The sequence below is a fragment of the Mixophyes fleayi genome, chromosome 1 (genome assembly GCF_038048845.1).
Source record: "Mixophyes fleayi isolate aMixFle1 chromosome 1, aMixFle1.hap1, whole genome shotgun sequence".
In the NCBI taxonomy this organism is placed as follows: Eukaryota; Metazoa; Chordata; class Amphibia; order Anura; family Limnodynastidae; genus Mixophyes; species Mixophyes fleayi.
Window position 1 is genome coordinate 127,326,535 of NC_134402.1, and position 22,323 is coordinate 127,348,857.

Genomic DNA, 22,323 nt, shown 5'->3' on the forward strand with positions numbered 1-22,323 from the left:
ATGTACCTACTCTCATTTCCCCCCCCCCATCCATCCAATAAATTGTAGCTTGTTGTCCTTTGCGCTCGAAGATAAATTGCACGCAATTGCTTTCCCTGGCGTATAGTTCGTATCTTGGAATGCGCAGAGCAATTTAACGCAAAATACAGCACATATCGACATTTGCCTTTCATTATGAATCAGGCCCCGTATCTGTAGCCTGTGGTTTTGAGCACATAGATCACTAAGTGTACTATTCAAACTTAGGTCCCCCTAGTTCCATCTTTATGGTGCTGCAGCCCTTTACTGCTCATGCAGTTGTTATACAGGGCTTTATTGCTGCATTACACATGTTCTCAATTGTTAATGACACCCATTGAAAATCTTCTTTTATGTTACATAAAACAGCAGTGTGAGGACCCGTTGATAATGCTTATGAGTTGTTCTGGGGGTAAGTTTGTGCTCCGCCTCCCACAGACCAGAGCATCATCATCATCAGTTATTTATATAGCGCCATTAATTCCGTAGCGCAGTACAGAGAACTCATTCACATCAGTCTCTGCCCCGTTGGAACTTACAGTCTAAATTCCCTAACATACACACACAGAGAAACTAGGGTCAATTTTGATAGCAAACAATTAACTTACCAGTATATTTTTGGAGTGTGGGAGGAAACCGGAGCACCCGGAGGAAACCTACGCAAACACGGGGAGAACATACAAACTCCACACAGATAAGGCCATGGTCGGGAATCAAACTCATGACCCCAGTGCTGTGAGGCAGAAGTGTTAACCACTAGGCCACTGTGCTGTGCACATGTGACATTACCAGATCTGCAACTAGGGTGTTGCAACTTTTAACTAGGGCAAAAGGGGGAAACCAGTGTGGAATTACTTATCCATTCATTTTTTTATTTGCATGATTATGATTATGTTTATACTACCAGGGCCATCTGTCTGGCCACCCGCAGAGTGACTTAGAGTACACAAAGATCAATATGCCTCAACTGGGATAATAGACTGGCTGGTAAGGGAGTTAGAAAAGTTACAGAAAAATACACAGAGGATAATTTGTTAGTGAAAGACATAGATGTACCAGATCAACCTTAAAATGCTTCATTGTTATTGTAGTTTCATATGTGACTGCATCTGCATGTGGTGGAAGCCACCCTAGAAAATAACACGCTCTTCAATAATAAATATACTGTATATCCTGTTTTATCTTTCAAGTACTAAGCAACAAAATCCCTGTTTCTTTTCCTATTCCCTCTTGCATGATGCTCATCCATGAGTTTTGCGATGTGCTTCCATCTAATTGATGTTTCTTGTCTTCATAGGGAGCTGTCGTGCCATCTGCACAATCACTTAAATTAACAGACTTCTACTTCAGTGACTTTGAGCTTTCTGACATGGAAACCACATTAGCCACAAGTCGAATGTTCACAGACCTCAACCTTGTGCAGACCTTCCAAATGAAATATGAGGTAGGGACACTGTGAAAACTATTCTAAACCAGACTAACGTGGGACTAATAAATTATTTTTTAATTGCAGTATTCAGTTTATTCAGGGCACATTAATTTAGTAACGTCCTAACCGAGGAAACCGATACAGCCATGGATCGCCCTGTGTGTTCACTTCAAATAATATCTTTGTTTTTGTGATTTGTGTTATAATTTGTAAGCTGTAATCATGGAGAGGAGTTTCCTAATCATATCATCCCTGAGATGCCTAAAAGTGTAAAGCCTTCCATACCACATTGATTAGAAGGTAAATGTGTATGGGTGTGTTGCAGGGTGATCTTAGTAGCCCCCACTTCCTAATGCTGGTAACCTTATCCCCTCTTATACCAGATTGGAGGAAGGGTAGATTTCCAGCCCCCTGTCTAGTGGGTGAAGTCTTGCAGTCCCCAGCTTAGTCCTACAATAAGAATAGCAGAATGCCAACCATAGTGCGCTCAAGCTGATTGCTGTTTGTTTGGATATTGTTTGACTGATTCACACCATAGCACATGTCTTTGAATTGCAATATGGCATCTATTGTAAATGAGGCACTTCTTTGCTCTAGATGATGGTCCCATCAGGGTCCCATGTGCAGACTATAATGGCACAATGGGAAGGACATCTTTTAAGTAGATATATAATTTAATTGCTTGTTAGAAAGGCATATTGCATTAAATGAGGTGCATAACTTTCAACGTGATGTCCTGCTATACGTTATTCCCAATGAATGCTAAGGTGATGACATCACAATAGCTAGTTAATAACTGATAAGATCCTTACTCTCCAATGATAATATCATAATACATTTTTTTATGTAGATTATTATTTTAGAATTGTTGTGTCCTGGTGCAACAGTTATCACATTTTCTAGCAACCTATCCCTCACAGAGTGCCCTTTGTGGGCTCCCTGATCTCACTATGAATGTCTTAATGGCAAATATTTTTTTCTAAATTCAACTTGCACATTATAGGAAATAATGCCAGTTTCAGACATTAGTGGGCCCAGGTCATAGATCACATTTGGAAGCCTCCACAGCTCTCTGCTTAACAACTTGTAACTGTGCAGATGAACCACAAAGAGAGATTGTACACACATCCATTGCTTACGTGGTTCTCTTAAGTGCTCCACAATGTAATAGGCGTCCCATGAGTGGGCTGTGTTATTATGGTACAATTGAGGACATCTCCTGCAACTTTTGGGTCACTTGACAGCGCCATTTGTCAGAAAGGATTATGCTACATCTGTGTCCCAAAAGTATAATGTTTTCTTATGATTCCACTGGTATAAATTATGCTGTCAGAGGGTTTCTTGTATTTGTAAACGTTTTAGGATTTGTGACTGTTAGGATCAGTTTAAAAGCTTTAATCTTGTGATTTGGGAATAGGACTTTGTTTCATATCTGATTTAGGATAAAAATTTGGTGTAATTGTATATGTATTACTTGATCTGATTTTAAAACTATGTAAGGATTAGGATTAATATTGGGGTTCTTATTCAGTTTTCACCCAAGATATTTTAGGATTAGTTTCTCTTTCTTTGATACAAGGGGTCCCTTGTCTTCCTAGGACAACAGGATGATCTCCTATCCTGTTGCCATTACTAGGAAGCCAAATGGTGGACTCATTGTCCTGGTGAGCCCAAGGCAAATGCTCCTTATGCCCCTTGATTAATATGCCCTTGTTTGCAGTAATACACTTTATTATTTTAGAGCAAGATATAACTGTATCAAATTAATTATGTTGTGTGACCAAATATTTCTTTGTGTATTATAAAGAAAAATAAGCAAATTCATGACTTCTTCACTAATTACTTTATATTGATTTTATTTGCAGACTCTCTGTAGATGGATTCTAAGTGTAAAAAAAAATTATAGGAAGAATGTAGCCTATCACAACTGGAGACATGCCTTCAATACAGCTCAGTGCATGTTTGCTGCCCTGAAGACTGGCAAGATTCAGGTACAGGACTAAATTCAAGTGAAAGTAACCTATCTTGGCCATGTATTTAAAAGTATTTTTTTTTTTTATCAATGTAGAACATAAAATGTGATAATTATCCTTCAAGGACTGTTTAAATGTCTTGTGTTTAGTTTCAAAATATATAGTTTTACAGTACATGAACCCTATTGTTTTCTTAACGTAGTGTGAGTAGGAATCTTTAAACTAGTAAATCAAAGGCATGTGTTAAAACAAATTGTGGCAAATGTTCTACAAAATAATTACAACGAACATCTGCTCACAGAACATTTACAGACAAATACCACATATATGTTGCATAGCAAATTTTGCTATGGGATTATTTTAAGATAATTATAGTGAAAATGGTAAAGCAAGCATGTCACACTTCTGTGTTGAGACCTCACGCTGTATTCACTTTTAGTTTGTGACCATCAGCCATTTATAATATTTAAGTTATATAGATGATTCTTTAATATTTATGGTGACTGCCTATTGTCCATTTATGTCCAACACCATGTAACAAATATAGGGTCCTTCTGTTCTGCCCTGTTAAATCTGACTGGATGGATTGAGATGTCCTGCTCCATGAGCAACAATTGCCTTTACATGAACAGTACGGTCTGGCTCCCCACACCAGAGAGGATTCTGGGGAAGAACATCTCTCTTTCTTACATGATGAAGGGGAAGACACTAAAAGAAAGACAGCATCTGTTGTTGAAATGTAGAGAATTGTGCTAATTTAAACCAGATTAACAATAACAACATATCATGAACACGTCATGATATGACACTGTGACAATATCATGAAAATGTATTCAATGTTAAAAAAAAAATGATTAATGAATGTATTTCTTTCTGATTTATTTATTTGCATCATTTGATGTGTTTGCAAATGCACTGAGTCAATAGAAGGCTTTTGCACAGCAGTCAGGTTTTTACTTGTCAATAGTTTGTGTTCTGTTCACTGAATTAGTTTGGTTACCTAAGAACACTATTCATAACTAGCGATGACACACCTAGCTATCGTTTCCAGTACAGTGAATGTCTCATTGTTTTTTTTTATTTTCTCATGTGAATAAGCTATGAGTGCAATGTGCTTTATTTTAAAATAGCCATTTTAAAAAAATGCATGATGTGTACTGTCATATTTCCCCTTGATTTTGCATTTCACATCAATTATATCATTTAATGCATTGTTGTTTTCCAATAGAATAAACTGAGTGATCTAGAGATTTTGTCGTTGGTGATTGCCACTTTAAGCCATGATTTGGATCACAGAGGGGTTAACAATTCTTTTATACAGAGGTAAGCGAAGCTCTGAATTAAACATTGGTCATTATATATTTGATTGCTATAGGTGTATTATGTGTGATATAAAAATGGACCTGCACAGTGGTCTTGGTCAAATTCTAATTGTACTCTGAGTTTAAATTTGCAACTGTGTTGTTTTGAAATCTCTGAAGTGTTTTATTCCCAAACATGGCTGACTCAACTCAATGATAACAGAGGCAATTAACATAAGTCTTACTTAGAAAATGAATGGTTTGTTGTAAGAAATTCTGTTTTGAGGGGACATGATAGGATCCTAGTTGGACTTCCCAGTAACCAATGATCATCATCATCATCATCATCATGATCATCATCATTTATTTATATAATAATATATAAATACAATATATAAATCAGAAGTATAAATTGATGTGATACAGAAGTGCTAACCACTGAGCCACCATGCTGCTCCAATCAATTTCACCATGCTTCTATTGACCTTTTTAACAGGGGCATATTCAATTTACTTTTGGATTCGCGGTAACGCGCGTTGCCGCGAAAAGTGCGCGTTATTGCGGGTATTATGGTACCGCATTAACGCGGATTTTCATTCGCAACCCTATGGGCTGCGAACGAAAATCCACGTTACTGCGGTACCGTGTATTACGTTTCGCGGCTGTTCCGGCGCGTTACCGCAAATCCAAAAGCTAATTGAATATGCCCCAAAGATTTTTTATATTAATCAGCACTCAACACCATGGGTCTTTAAATTACTTATTATCAGCCGTACTATGGGGCATATTCAATTGTTGGCGTTATAGCCAAAATTCTCGTGGCGCGCGCACTATTACCATCATTACGGTAATAGTGCGCGTAAATACCGGTATTACGGTACTTTTCTCGCTGGATTTCAGCTCGCGGCTCAGGGATATCCAGCTTACTATTACCATAATACTGGTAATAGCTTTTCTGCGGCGGAAACCGCGGGCAATTGAATATGCCCCTTTATGTGTTAAAGAACATTATATATGTTTCATGTGTAAGGTTATCAAAGTGCATTTTAAATGGTGTTTTTTTTCTTGTAATGTATGCTTCCTTTTTGTACCACTTTTGAATATATGTTTGAGAAACCTGGGAGTTTGAGGAGATAATAGTCTGAGCTTTCACATGCCCCTCTATTCCCTAATCACTGCTCTCGAACTTGTCAGGCATAAATGACTATTGATAACTTTGCTCCTTTGTTGCAACAATGTTGCTGCACTCTGCAAAAGTTAACAGTAAGTGCTGCAGAAAAGCTGTTAAGTTTAACATAGTTTTTCAACCATAAGAAGCATCACAAACAATAATATTTGATTTCAAATCATCTTATTATTATTTAAAAGACATGATTTAAAAAAACAAAAAGATGATATCTCTTAAGTCCCACCCATTGAGCAGTCTTTTCTGCCTTAAGAAGTAACGTTTAAATACTATTTTTGAATGCACATGTACTTGGTGTGACTAGCTGAGCCTTGTATCTCCGGTAATTGGAACAAGACCAAGTTCCACATAAAAATCCCCTTAAGTAACAGTGTGAGATTACACAACCAAAGCTATGACAACTGGTGCAAAATAATTACAAACCATAAAACTACTTTAGAGTCAAATAAAAAGTTACAGCCTTTGTGGTTTGGAATTGAGTGTTCTGAATTTCTCCAGACATCTGTGGATGTAAGAGGAGATCATATGCATAGCAGTTGTACAATATGTAACACTAGTGCTTTCATTGTCCTTATAACTACGTGAAAGTAGGGGGATGCTCTGATATTAGTAAGAGGGAACAGAGTTTTGAACATTTTGGCATAGATTTAAATAACCACAAATAACTGTAATCTTAATTTGAAACCATGAATCATAGCTGCAAGTGGTTGGAAAGTTTTGTTAACATTAAGAAATGGATACACTAGTATTAGGAACATTTTTATGTCCCTAATAAATTACAGTATACCATGGTGAAAAAAAATACATATTATTCTTATACTTGTAGAAGAGCCTTTAGTTGCAAAAAAATAGTGATTAAGTTAAATCTAGCAATCATGTGTATTGTGTACTTCTCTGGGTCTTTCCTTGCTGATTAGGGGCCTGATTCATTAAATAAGAAACTTCTTAATTTAAGTTCCTTAATGAATCAGGCCCTAGGTGCATAAATGCACCTAGGGCCTGATTCATTAATCAGGCCCTAGGTGCCTATTATTCTTATACTTGTAGAAGAGCCTTTAGTTGCAAAAAAATAGTGATTAAGTTAAATCTAGCAATCATGTGTATTGTATACTTCTCTGGGTCTTTCCTTGCTGATTAGGGGCCTGATTCATTAAATAAGAAACTTCTTAATTTAAGTTCCTTAATGAATCAGGCCCTAGGTGCATAAATGCACAGAGATTTTCAGCAAAGTGGAAAAAACAATATCTTATTTTGCGAGATAAATTGATGTAGGGGGCGCATTTACAGAAGTTGTCTCAGATGCTTAGTAGGCACAAAGTCTTTTTCTCCTGCAAAAGGAATTTAAGATTGGACCTCATTCTTTAAAATTGGGTGCATTTACAGTTTCCTGTTCTGTGGCCAAGACTATTTCTAGTTGCAATTTTTAACTAATGTAATAAAAACATTTAAATAAAAGTGACATATGAAATAAGGACAGTCCACAATTCCTCTGACTGTGAGGATTAGTTTAGACCATAAATGAAGCTAAGCATAACAATAATTTAGGAGTAAAACATAAAGATTTGCATTAATGAAAGAATAGTATTTTGGACTTTGAAGTGCTGGTTTTACTATTTCCATTACAAACTTTTTCATGAATTTAATATGTTCTGAATAATTTTGTCATGCTATGTCATATATAGTAATGTTTCAGTTTATAATGAGTACTGTTATTGCCAATACAGCAAATTGGTTTAAGTGCAATTGGAGTGCTGTGGTCCTTCACATTATTATATAAACTAAAACATTATAACATAGCTTAACAAACCTATATAGAACATATCAAATTCACAAACTGGGAACTTATAACGGAGCACACAACGTCTTCAAGATATCGCACAAATGCCGCCATCATCTTGTTCATGTGAATCCTGCAATTGCTTTTAATGTTTATTATTATTATTCAAATATTGAAGTATTTATATAAGGAAAGAGCATAAAGTGCGTTCATCAGATGACTTGTAAGCTACATGCAGCCAGGGAATGCACTGCTTTTCATCCACTGGGACGTGGATAGTGGTGATTGCTACCAGATAAATTGGGGTGGAAAGGGAAGTGCAGGGGATGCTACGGAAGGCCTTAGATAGTATTGGTGGCTGAAAATCCCTGTGATTGGAAAATAGTCATTTACTTGAATGACAGTGAGAATATTGCTAAATTGGATATATTGCAGTCCTTTTACTCATCTGTACATCAATTTTCTTTATGAGCTTAATGGTACAATTTCTCTGACCCCCAAGAACAGATCAAAGCAATCCGTGATCTGGCCACTTACTGTCAAGCCAGTGTGACAGGTGCCCTGGTTATTTCTGCTGCCACTATACTAGGGTTACTTAGCAGTATGGAGATCCCCTGGTAATTCAGTGCTGTGACTGCGTCTCTATATTCTGTATAATGTATAGAAGCACTCATAGGACCTGAGTCATTAAGGCACATATACCGAGCGCATCGTGCTGTTGTTCTCAACGGCATGTAAATCGGCTCTGCGTACTCCCGTAGTCAGCAAGGAGCGGATCTCAAGATACGTGTGGTGATGACAATGGGTGTAGGTTCACTCTGCTCTACAAGACCAAACACTGCAGGATGCGGACAATACGTATGTGAAACATGAAATCTCATAAGAACGCACAGAAAAAATCAATTAATGTTACCTGTCAATAATATAGTAATTTATGATTAGAAATGGAAATTGTATAAGAAAAATGTTTTTATATAATTTTTTTCACCGCTAAAAAACATTAGAGTTAGGCTGTCCTTAATGTCTACTGTACATAAAATACATTGTTACAGTGGCTCCTGATTGCAGACACATGTTATAGCATGCATACAATACTTACCCATGACTTAGACTAGACCCTTAGCTGGTGCAAGAGATACGGCAGAAAAACAAGAAACTTTTACACACACAGAGCTTCATTACGACGTGGCTGCATTCACTTGAGTTTGGCACGCCCACATTGTGCATCGAGTACATGCATACGTCCCTTCCCCGCCCAATGCACTCCCTGAAATCGTAGACCGTCATAGCTGTCATTTGCGTTGGCATACGTAGCGGACTTGCTTTCGTTGACAGCCGAGTGTCTTCGTTCTGGGCATGCACCGAGTGGAATTGCGTATGATACGCACAAAAAACAGAGATACGTTCCTTAATGACTCAGACTCATAGTGTTGAATGACCTGGGAATCTCTGACAGCATAGTTCAGAAGCATGTTCACCAGGATTCTGCTAAGCAACCATTTAAGTGACTAGCAAAGGGTGGTCAGATAGCTGACAGACTACTAAGAAGAGGAGAGTTTTCTGAATGCCTCATGTAGATACTTATATTAAAGCTCAATATCAGCCTAAGATATAGGTCCTATAGAATTAATGTTGCTAATGCTTATAACCAATATATGAATATAGTGTTAACACTGATTAATAATCAGTGGAGAAAAATTCAAACCTGTTAGCCATACATAGAGGACTTTTATCATAAACATTGACCTTGTATAAATTAGAGTTTATGGTCAAAATTAGTAAGGGCAAATGTAAAACTTCTAGAACTCATACTCGTACCACAGAATGGTGCTTGAAATTAGAGAACGTTTTTCTGTGCCTGTGTGGTTTGACACATATAGGAAAAACTACCCAAGAAATTTGTTACAAGATTTCATAGCATAAATGATTTATTGGTACAAAATTTAAAGATTAAGGGCCTGATTCATTAAGGAACTTAAATTAAGAAGTTTCTTATTTAAGTCTTTTGGACAATGCAAGGGGTAAAAATTAGTTTTCTGTTTTGCACATAAGTTAAATACTGACTCTTTTTTCATGTAGCACACAAATATCAACTTTAAATTTCAGTGTACAAATAAGCTATCAAGTATTTGTGTGCTACATGAAAAAACAGTCAGTATTTAACTTATGTGCAAAACAGAATCTAATTTTCACCCCTTGCACTGTATTTTTTGAAGACATTATGATGTATTCTGTGTACAGTATGGTACTAATGAGTTGGCATAAGATAACTCTCCTTTTTTAAAATTGAATTATATCTAGTACATTACGTTATACTGTATATGAAACAATACAGTGTATTGTTATGTCTATATGGTAACTAAGCATGTAATGGCTGCAATATTATCAGCTCACAGTTCATGAACTTAATATGTTCTATATAATTTTGTTATGCTATGTCAAATAGAGTAATGTTTCAGTTTCTAATGGATACTATTATTGGCAATAAAGTAAATAGTGTTTAAGTGTAATTGGAGTGCTGTGTTCCTTTCCATTATTTTATAAACTGAAACTTTATGACATAACATAAAAAACTTATATAGAACATTCACGAACTGTGAACTTGTATCGAAGCACACAGCGTCTTCAAGATATCTGACAAGTCATCTAGTTCATGTGCATATGTATGTATGTGTGCATATATTTATTTATTTATATATATATATATATATATATATATATATAAAGATTCTTCACATACACTCAGTTACATGTTTCCATTACCAGCTGTAAGATTTAAAAATTATACAAGCAAAAAAAAAAGCTGTAGCATCAAGAAAAAGCACTATATGCTCAGTTCGAGATTGTATAGAAATAGTTCAGTCATAGCTCACACCAGAATACCTCCTTCATACAAAGTGGCAGCCTCCCTTCAAACTTCGGAAGGTGAAGCCGATAATCAAATCTACATAGCAAAACAGAGTGGAAAGATGCCTATAGTGTAGTATTTTAGGGAGTATAGTCCCAAAACCAAGATGTGTGCATATGCATTACCGACAAACAAATATAACCAGTATGAACCCACAATTCCAGATGGCTAGGTTCATACTGGTTATATTTGCTTGTCGGTACTGCATATGCACACACCTTGGTTTTGGGACTGTACGCCCTAAATTTGTTTGTCAGTACTGGATTATTTGGTTCTCTCTCCCTTTATATGTGCAGGTTTCTTGTATTGGCGAGTACATTTTTTAAGTCTACATCCAGTATGCATATGCGCACACCATAGACGCCTTTCACCCCTGTTATCTATCTATCTATCTATCTATCTATCTATCTATCTATCTATATGTATATATATATATATATATATATATATATATATATATATATGTATATATACATATATAGTATAAGTATAGAGTATTTAAACAGAATTTAGCTATTAAGTTTTACGTTATTACAAAACTATTTATACGCCACTTCGAAACAATTGCCAGATACCTGGATGATGCTATTTACATGGTCAACACTTGAGTCAGTGCTCCACCCACTGGAATTTTAGTGACACCACAGGCCCTTTAACTCACAGAAGTTTCACCTGCAGACAGTCTGTTTCAGACTTAGGTATCCTCAGAAAATATTAGGGACATCCTCATGTTACTGACAGCAATGTGCATACATACAATGCCTAAAATGTAATAACTATTATTTCAAGTATGTACTTTAGATATTATTTGCCTTATAATTGACATATACTGAAGTAATGAGACTAAAAAATATTATAATTAGGTGTTGTAATGTCATATGCAAATTATAAGTCAGATGACCACAGATTTAAGTTCTGTTTGATTGTTGATTGTGCTAGCAGATCATTAGCATCATCAGATTAGCAATTGTCTTTCTGGCTTGCATTTAAATGCCTCTCACATTAGCCTTACTTTAACTAATATACACTTAATATATTATACTCACTTTCTCTAATTTATTTTGCCAATGTTTTATCAGTTATCTTACTGTGATATTAAAGGGCCTGAAAATACACTGACTTTTCCTCTTTTTTTTTATTTCCAGGAGTGAACATCCATTAGCCCAGCTATACTGCCATTCTATCATGGAGAACCACCACTTTGATCAGTGCCTCATGATACTAAACAGCCAGGTCAGTGCAGAGCTAATTTACTATATAGTAAGTGGCATCATTCTGCTTGATGATGTGCTGTATGCCATTCTCATAAGTCTGCGTAAGAACAGTGATGCCCCGACAAGCTTGACTGGTGGCCTAGCTTTTATTTAAGAGCTGAGGCAGTGGGGAAATCTCAGAGTGCTTCAAAGTTGTTGTCTATTTGCGGTTCCACTTACACACATGCGTAGACATTGTCTATCAAGGGGCACATCAAAAACATCAAACAAAAAAGGTTCATAGATGTAAACCTCTCTGCAGAATTGCAATTTTTCAGCCTTATAACTATCTCTCAAAAGCTGGTGGAACATCTGATCACCTAGAAATAACATTGAATTGTCAGATTTGTTATAGCTAGTAACACTTATTTATCTTACATTTAAATGTGTGCTGATGTGTTAATACAGATTGGTGTCTATTTCTTTGATTAAATATATTGTCTTAACTTATCACTAGAGATGCTCAGGCTCGGTTTTCTGAAAACCGAGCCCACCCGAACTAGGCTCGAATAGGCTCGCGAGCCAGCTCGTTACTTTCGCGTGTCCTCGGATCTGAATCGAGGTAAAATGACATTGTTGCGTTGTCGAATCTTGCAGGTTTTAGATCCCATAAGTACCTCCCTCCCCAGGAGATCCAGCGCCATTGCTCACACAGAAACAGGGGTAGCAGTGTTCTTGTCACTCTCCAGTCTCCAGTGCCATTAGTCAGTGCCATTGCTCATACAGAAAGAGGAGGAGCAGCAGTGTTCTTGTCACTTGACAAAAATTGCCTGGAAATGATTGTAAATTAATGTTATTGAGGTTAATAATAATGTAGGGATAAAAAAAGAGACAAATTATGTGATTTTAGCAAAAAAATAGGGATTTTTTGAAAAAAATCGTGAACCAAAACCAAAACACAAAGTTAATCCAGATCCAAAACCAAAACACGGGGGTCAGTGAACATCTCTACTTATTACTGAGATTAAGGGTAACGTGCAGATCTGTTCAAGCTTAGAGGACTACGGACGCAGCCCTTGAAGTGTATTAAGTTACCCATCTCTATTATAGATAGACACAATAAATGTTTGGACATCTTCAGGGCCGGATTAACCATAGGGCTAACTGGGCTACAGCCCAGGGGCCTATGGCATCCAGGGCTCAGCAGCAGTATTGATCGGTCGGGAGCGGGGGAGCCCCCGGCGCGATCAGTGCTGCGGAGCACTTTCACTGCGGTCCTTCTCCGGCGCGCTGTAGTCTCCTTACTGAGGAGATCTTCCCACTCTCACGAGATCTCCTCAGTAAAGAGCGTACAGCGCGCCGGAGAAGGAGGTAAGTGCCGGGATGGGGGGGGGGGGCGCTGCTCGGATCACGGGGGGGGGCCCTCACGGGGGAATGGAGGCCCCCTTTAGCCCAGGGGCCTCCATTCCCTTAATCCGGCCCTGGACATCTTACATAACATAAAGGGCTACTAGCATTAATAACCATTGGCAGATTCAGAGGTGGGCAATCGGGGCAATCGCACCCCCTAGCAGCAATCTTCATACCTTAAATTTCTATTCTGAGAGGTCCGATCATCAAGAAGAAAAGGGGACAGTGCTAGCTAGGGCCAACCAATCCGAGTGAAGGAGGGGCGTGGCTATGGAACATCAACCCCCGTTAAAAAAAATTCTAGGTCCACCACTGTTAATAACACATATGATAAAAATGCAAGGAACATATATCTATATCAAGGTCTACAGTTTTCCATGCAATCATAAGTTTATTTATGAGAACTGCTCTATAAGTAACTGTAGAAAATAAGGTGTTGCCCATAGCAATCAATCAGTTCTGTCATTTTTCTATTACTGTTTTAGTTACATTTCAATTACCTCATTGGTTAATATGGACAGAACCACCTTTTGTACAAATCTGCCAGTAGAACAGTTTTCCTGAATCCTGTAACTTCATTTTTCTGTGTTGTTCCTGAGGTTACCATTTTAGCAATACATTGAGGTAATCTAACTAAAGTTTACCAAACAAGCATCAATTTGATTGTACAATATGATCTTCAAATTGTAAGAAAATTACAGACAAAAAAATAAAATACAGTTAAAACAAGGTGGCTGAACTGATCACAAATCCAATCTTTATGGGTGGAAAACTTTCATCCTACGCTCGGATTGTAATGTGTGTTACAGTCCATTGTAATAGTTGGGAAATATTTTTTTTCTAAGTTTAAAAAAAATGGATTTCTAAAGAAAAAGTTCTTGTTCCACGGTATGCCTCATGCTTTTTAAATGTCATGACCTCCTAGCCCAGTGGATCCCAAACTTTCTTAGTTCAAGGCACCCTTAGGGTCTCCATAATTTTTTCAAGACAAAATAATTAGCAAGTAGTCCCCGCCTCGCTTACCACTGGCCCTGACCGTGGCACCGCAGTGAGATCGCTGCAGCACCCCAGGGAGCCGCGGCGCACAGTTTGTAACGCACTGTCCTAGTCATTTGCAACACTTCATTCTCATGTCCACAAAATGATTGCTTCCACTGTGTGTAGGTGATAGGTACACTGTCATAAAGGATAAGGAAGTTTGTTCTGCGTCTCCTCTCTCTGGCATGTTCTAGAATCACACTGTGTTTGTGTTCTCAGGGTAATCAAATTCTGAGCGGTCTCTCTGTTCATGACTACAAGACTGTACTGAAGATGATCAAGCAGGCCATCCTTGCTACAGATCTGGCACTTTACATCAAGTAAGTATTAAATCATCAGCAAGAGGTTCTTTGTCCATTCTATTATCCTGTGTTTCCTTCAGATCATCTTTGATTTATTCCTTTTCGGTCATAGTACAGTCTAACTGACCAAAAAAGGAATGGCTGAGCTATTTTTCTTGGCAGTGCCCAGTTTTCATGTGCGTCATGAATAATCCGTCTTATACCCTTCAAGCTGCGCATAGGTATCCATGATAACATAGCTAGAAGCACTTGTCCTGCTTATACAATAAGACTATTGCACAGAGTTTGCCATATATTATTTGTTAGCTGTGTAAAGTAATACCACTTTTTTTGCTTTACAGGAGAAGAGGGGATTTTTTTGAGCTGGTAAAAAGAAAAAAGTTCAAGTGGGATGACTCAGCACAAAAAGAATTGTTTTTGTAAGTATTTATCTGTATACACATGTACGGGTGGATCACGACGCTCTGCACGGTCTACATTCTAGTGAGACGCGCTGCCACAGGGAAATGTGAAGGCAAACCCTGCTTTTCTGTCTGCATGATACTGATCCATGTTACTGAGTTGCACCAAGTGCTGTATTTTTTACACATATTTGTGTCATCCAGGTGGGGCCCAGATGACGTGATTTGCATCATCAGGCCTCATCTGGCATGTACCAGTGACGCGATGTGCGTAATCATGACACTGAAACCACATCTTCCTGCTGTGGGGGTGGGATCATGATGACAGGTGAATCACACCTTCACGGCCCCCCTCCTGGAGTTCTCAGAGGGGTGGTCCAAAAAGTAGGCAAGTATACAACAAGCTGACAGAATGAATTATAGATTTCCACATAAAATCTAGTTTATTGCCACCAATCATGGCATATGACTGCTAAGATATGTCCAGTAATCCCCTGGCTATTTTTTTAAATGGTTTTCCACGTTAAATAAACCATGTAACCCTAAATCCATTTGCTTAACAATGATAGTACTTTGGTGTCAGTCCCTCTCCTGTGGTCCCCATCATTAGCGCTACTAAGCAGCATTCCACTACTTACATATAGCTGGAATCTCTGCTAGTTACTTTCGGCACAGCTCCTGTCTCTCTGTAGCAGGAGAGATCTGACAGAGAACATCTCTTCTGCTATGGAGAGAGCTGATGAGCACTGAAGGTGATCAGCAGAGGTTTATTCTATGTGGGTGTACCGAGATCCTGCTAAATTAAACAAATGGTGATGGTCCTTAGAGAGAACCCCCATAAGAAAGTTCTTGTGAGAAGGGAGAGCATTTAGGGTTTAACTAAAGCGTAATCATACTTTATTTATTTTACTTTGTTCAACAAATAAAGCTTCATAAATTGCTTGTAGTCCTGTTAAAGAAAAATTGTACCCAAAGGTAACATTTCCCACTAACTCTCTTTTCCCAGCTCTAGTAGAACCATGATAGTCCCATACCCAGTACTTGTGCAGTTCAATTCAGTAGTTACTCAGTACATGTAAAACAAAACATGTGTATTGTTAACAGTTACAATGAAAGTTAAAGTGGATTAGGCAAGTAGGTGCCAGGGAACATGAGCCTTGAACAGGAAAATGATTAAATTGTGTATTAAAAACCAAGCAAAAGCAGATGTAATGACAACAAACACAGTATGTGCCTATATTTATGTTGCTGTATGTTATGGATTGAGATCTGCTATCCTCTCTGCAGATATAAATTTAGATGTGCAATCCATATAGATGGTGCTGAATAGATGTTTTCATGCAATAACAGGTCTGCATATTTGTTAATAATTTACACATTTATTTATTTGGCATTTTCTTTCTCCAGCATCCATAGGGGAACATAGGATACTTTGTGGTATAATGTAGATTCAGGCATGCAGGCATTTTAAATTTCTTAATAGCTGTCCGTAGCTCCACCCATTTATACCCCTGACCTGTAAGGCTCTGACAAAGCAGGGAGGGGGGTGGTTTATAGGGCTGCCATGGCAACATTTATTTAATTTTTTCTTTGCCATTTTATTTCCTATCATAACTATATGAAATCACATCAATGGCTCTGAGGTCAGCTCTCTCAATGACCTCCATCACAGGCTTTGACAGGTGGTCATGTGCAGCGGCTGCAAGGCAGCTGTGGCTATACTGTGCACCAAACAGGTGATGAGTAGAGTATAACCCTCTCGCAGCACAGTGCTGGGAGAGGGGATTTAGGAATGTTGCAGTTGGCCTAGGTCTGGAGGCTGGGTCAAGTGAGGATTACTCTGAGATTAGCAACGACTAGGCACTGGATTGGTGGTCCTGTCCAATCCAGTTCTGGGCTCTGGAGGGAGGTGCTTCTTCCCTCTCTTAGCACTTCCTCCTTGACAGTCTCTCAATTCTTGTGTGCAGACACCAGAACAGCAGCTGTTTTGGAGCTCTAGCACTCCAATCTCTCTATCCTTTAGTCTATAAGGTATCAGGTATAGGGGTTGTTTTTCTGAGTGGTTAGTCCCTCAGATTGATTGGGCTCTGGGGATGTACTGCAGACTTGGTGCACAGCATGCCAGTCTGAGGATTAGTTGCCTGGGGCTCTGGTTCTGACATGGCAGCGCCTGCCTGGACCAGATCTCTAGCCAATTCTATTGCAGAGTTTTCTCAACTGGTCCATACTCAGGAGGGAGGTCCTTTCCAGTTTGCCTCTGGCTCTACAAGGATCCAGTGTTCAAATCCAGTGTCTGAGGCACCAGGCCAAGGTCCTGCAGGTCCCAAGGTGGCAGTCCTAGAGGAACCAGCTTGGGCCAGCAATCTGGTGACTTCAGTTCAAGGTCTGGGTTGGTTTCCTTCCTCTTTAGAGAGGATGTTTGAATAAGCCATGCTACCCATCTCACACAAGCACAGGAGTTTAGTGGTACTCCAAATGAGTTTGAGTCTGATTCTGACTGTTCCTCCCAGGGGAAGCCTCTTTAAGACCCGCTTTAGTCTCTTTTTCGGTGTATAAAGCTGTGGAATGCTGGTCCGAACAGCTTTCAGAGTGCTTATTAGCTGGCAAGCTGGGTTTTGAATTGCTCCCCTTGTTGGTGCAAATTCATAGAGCGATGAAGTACTTGGGAGTAGCAGCTCTTGATGAGGGACTGATAGGGGTTAGGATCTCAGCCTTGGCGGTTTCAGCTTGTCGGACCCTCTGGCTTGAGGACTTTTGAGTCGCTTTCCTTTTCAGTAGGTGTTTTGTTTGGGTCTGAGCTTGATAACATTGTTAGTCAGGCTTCAGAAGGTAAATGTGTTTTCCTTCCTGTTAATACTCCCAAGTACAAGGTTCCCAGGTTTTGCATCTTTTGGTTCACTGGGAGAATGAGGAGTCAGCATGCCAGAGGGCAATCTTCTTCCCCCAGGGGTGTTATTCTGAAGGGAGGCAGGCTTTGCCTGATAGACATCAAGCAGCCAAGTCATCAGACAAATAATTGACATGACAGGCATTCTGCTACCCAGGATTCTTTGTGGTGGGAACCTGTCTACTCCTCTTCTGAAATCAGTGGTTTAACACTGCCACAGATGCCTGGGTTAGATGAGTCATTGATCAGGGATACTGTTAATGTTCCCAGCATGAAAACCATGGAGATTAGTTGTAAATGCAGAATGTCTTTATTTTGAACAACGGTCACACAGGTTATAACCAAATGCAGTCAATGGTAATACAGCTATCACAAGTCCATAAGTATAACAAGTAATACTAGTAAGATATATTTGCAGACAAGAACAAAGCACTTGTTAATGCTGGTAAGATATGTTTGCAGACAGGAACAAAAGTACTTGATAATTCTGGTTACCAGGATTAGCAGATGAGCAAGAGACCAGGCACAAGAGATAAAGTGCAGATTCTGGTTACCACGTTTAGCAAATGAAGTGCAGGCACAAGGAGACTGAAGTACCAGGTTAACCAGGAAGCACAAGACACATGTTAGCCAGGAGGCATGAGGCACTGGATGATCCATGGAAGAATCAGTCAGAAGGAGGATCATGCAGGCAGAGTTGCAGGACAATGGAACAAAGCATGAGTCAAATATCAGGGAGAAGTCTGGCTCCACACAGGAGTATCACAGAAATCAGCAGCAAAGACAAAGACAAATGAACTAGTCTGCTGGAAAAGGCAGTCTAATAAAGGCCAGACACAGGTGATCATGATCCAGCTAAGATGATGAGGGCTTAAGTCCTTGAAGGCAAGGAGAAACTGTCCAGACCAAATTCAGAATAAGGACACAGGCCTAACAGATACATGATAATCTCCTCAGATCGCAACCCAGATGTTTTTTTACTCCAGGGCTTCCTGCAGACCTGACAGAATATCATTCACTCCCTGATTTCTTCAGGGGTGGTTCTACCAGTTCCGACCATCAAAAAAATTTGAATTATTACTCCAACCTGTTTTGGTTAAAAAATCTGATGGTTCTTATAGGGCCATCCTGAGTGTGAAATCCTTGAACCACCAGCTTTGAGTGCTCAGATTCAAGATGGATTCTTTGAATTTGGTAATATACAGCATGGAACAGGATGAGTTCTTGGTGGCTTTGGATATCAAGAACCCATATTTACAAGTTCAAATCTGGGAGAGGCACGAGTCCCTTCTCAGATTTGCTGTACAGTAGAAACATTACTAGTTTTGTACTCTTCCCTTTGGTCTCAACGTGGCCCCAAGAGTTTTCACCAAGGTCATGTCAGCCATGGTATCTCTGTTGCGGTTTAAGGAAGTGACAATCATTCCCTACTTGGATGATCTTCTCATCAAGGCGTTAGTGTTTCTATCCCATGACTGCACAGGTGACTGCACAGACTCTGGAATCCCATGGCTGGATTCTGAATTTCAAGAAGTCCAAGATGATTCTATCACAGTAGTTTATATTTTTGAGCTTTCTTTTTGACACCCAGAAACATAGAGGGTGTTCTTGCTGCCAGACAAGATTCAGAGTTTATAGAAGATGGTAAAGTCTCTGAGCAGGTAGACTATTCACCCTGGCAATTAATCTATGCATCCGGAGGTCTTTTGCCAGATTGTGTACAGCTGGAGTCAGCACTGATATCAACATGTTAAATCACAAGGTGGGTATATTCTGCTTCATGACAAGAGATCCAAGGACAGACTTGATAGATGTCATATCTGTTCTCTGGCGGTTTCACCTAGATTTAGAGAGAGAGTGTTTTTAACATTCTAGTAGCTCATGAATTGGCCTAGAAAGACCAACATTCTCTCCCTGGTGCTGGGTCCATCGTGGCACCTACCACTCAGACCAGCTATTCTAAACTAAGGGCCATTTCTACCCCAAGGTTTAGAGGGGCTGGCTTTAACAGCATGGCTGTGGAAGTCATGATCTTTAGAGTGTATGGTTTGTTTGATTGTGTGATGCAAACAATGGTTCAGGCAAGGAAACCGGTTTCATACAGAAATTATCACAGAGTCTGGGGGACATATATGGGGGACATATATTTCCAGATGCAAAAGGAAAGGGTTTCCTACCTTTTCTTTTCATTTAACAAGGTTGCTTATGTTTCGAAAGGTTCTTGGTCATTTCTCTCTGTCTTCTTTTCAAAGAAGATTTACTTTTTTACCAAATGTTCAGATGTTTTCGCAGGGTGTACTTCACGTACCACCTCCTTATGTCCTTACCACATTAACCCATTAAACCATTGGACTCTTTAGATTTGAAATTTCTGAGGTAAAAGACCGTATTCCTTCTAAACATTTCTACGGCTATAAAAGTATCAAAGCTGGCAGCCTTGTCCTTCAAGTCTCCTTTTATAGTTTACCATGAGGGTAGGTTGGTTCTTCACACCAGACCTTCCTTCCAACCTAAGGTGGTTTCCAAATTCCACCTTAATCAGCACATTGTCTTCCCAGCACTTTTTAATAGTAGGTCTCCAGAGGAAGGGGGCTCCTCATTCTCTGGATGTGGTTAGAGCTTTGCGGACTTATGTGCATAGACTCAAGACGAATGCAGAACTGAGGATCTTTTCGTCTTTTATGATGCGCATGCCAAATTTCACGCCATTGCTAGATGGATTACAGCTGTAATCCATCAGTCTTATAGTGGAGCTGGGCAGCCTGTTCAAGAGAATCTTCAGGATCACTCCACCAGGGCAGTGCATGCATCTTGGGCGGCACGGCATGGAGCCTCAGCTGAGCAGCTGTGTCAGGCAGCTACCTGGTCCACTGTTCACACATGTACCAGATTTTATAAATCTAATATGTTTGCAGGCAGAAATGCCAGTTTTGAGAGACAGGTGCTTCGTATTGTTCCTTCTGAGCAAGGTACACGGTCTCCCCTAATGGATGCTGGAGAAAGTAGGATTTTGTATACTTACAATAAATCATTTTCTCATAGTCCACTAGTGGACTTGGGGGCCTGAGTCATTAAGAAGAGCAAATCATATAAAGTAGTAACTTTGCACCTGGGCAAAACCATGTTGCATTGAAGGGGGGTAAATTTAAAACTTAAAAACAGATTTTTGCTCACGGCTGACAGAGTAGTAGTAACATTAATAATGCGAGCAATTACTGTAGTAATGGTTACTTAGAACAATGCAGGGAATTGAATCTCCCCCTTAGTAAAACAATAGGAACCACACACTGAAACAGTTTTTCCTGGGGCTTCTGCGCTGTTGTATTACACCCCACACCTAGAGGTTATGACCATGTGGACCAATAGGAAGCTGGAAGCTCTCTGCTTTTGGCTGCCTACTGATCCGTGCAGTCACCCTCGGTTTTGCGGACAGCTAATCTTATAGTTTTTTGCCATGGTTGACAATTAGCTTGTGGGGGCTTCTATTGTGTTAAACTCAGTCCCAGATCTAGCACCCCAGTTACCTTAATTTTAATCCAGTTCTGATGAGGAATAATAGAATTAATACAATTAAATACATATTTAAGCAGAGTGTATACCTGGTGGTATGCAAGATTTGCCTTATAAAAGGGATGTTATAAAGAAGAAGCATTGTAATTTTACCCGGAATTTGTACTGCATGATGAGTTCCAACCATGTCTTTTCAGTATTTCATTCTGTATCTTCTGCAGAGCTATGTTGATGACTGCTTGTGATCTGTCTGCAATAGCAAAACCCTGGCCAGTCCAGCAGCGGGTCTGTATCTAGCACAAAAATGCCTCTATTTATTTATATTTTGTTATTTGACTCTAGATTCATATTAATGCCAAGTGAATAGTAGACTTTTTGCTAATTACTTTTTGTAATGAGACAGTATGGGATGACCTTATTGGAATGTGTCACTTAAAGGAACTGCAACATTTTCTTATGTTCCCTACTTAATTTTCTCATGTAAAGGGATGAATGTATAAAATATTCTTGTCATATGACTTTACCTAGTTCCTTGAACAGTAATTCCAGAGCTTATGATTTAGTACAGATGTCATTGTTTCTCCTCTCTTCCATGTAATTTCTTTATATCCTTCCAGAATTCTCACAATACAATAGGGCATCACCTAGTAGCAAATGATATGTGTGATATCATTGGCTTGTGGCCAGGGGGTATATTTACTAAACTGCGAATTTGAAAAAGTGGAGATGTTGCCTATAGCAACCAATCAGCTTCTAGTTATAATTTATTTAGTATATTCTACAAAATGACAGCTAGAATCTGATTGGTTGCTATAGGCTACATCTCCACTTTATCAAACCCACAGTTTAGTAAATATACCCCCAGGTGATAAAAGGACCAAACAACTCCTACATCTTGCTCATAGCCTACACAGAGGTAAAACATAAAACTGCATCAAGAAAGTACATATTTTGAGGTTAAAATCCTATTATTTTTCTACTGTAGTGAAA

General features: G+C 39.0%; 1 protein-coding gene across 6 annotated transcripts in view; it reads left to right on the forward strand.

Annotated features, from left to right (window-relative positions):
• Positions 1-22,323, forward strand: part of PDE5A (phosphodiesterase 5A) — a 130,851-nt gene that overhangs the window by 95,467 nt on the left and 13,061 nt on the right. For all 6 annotated transcript variants that reach the window (XM_075200328.1, XM_075200330.1, XM_075200327.1 and 3 more), the window contains 7 exons: positions 1,316-1,462; positions 3,313-3,438; positions 4,649-4,743; positions 11,738-11,825; positions 14,453-14,553; positions 14,877-14,954; positions 21,555-21,618. In XM_075200328.1, the coding sequence (XP_075056429.1) occupies positions 1,316-1,462; positions 3,313-3,438; positions 4,649-4,743; positions 11,738-11,825; positions 14,453-14,553; positions 14,877-14,954; positions 21,555-21,618 (699 nt within the window). The remainder of the gene's footprint in view (positions 1-1,315; positions 1,463-3,312; positions 3,439-4,648; positions 4,744-11,737; positions 11,826-14,452; positions 14,554-14,876; positions 14,955-21,554; positions 21,619-22,323) is intronic.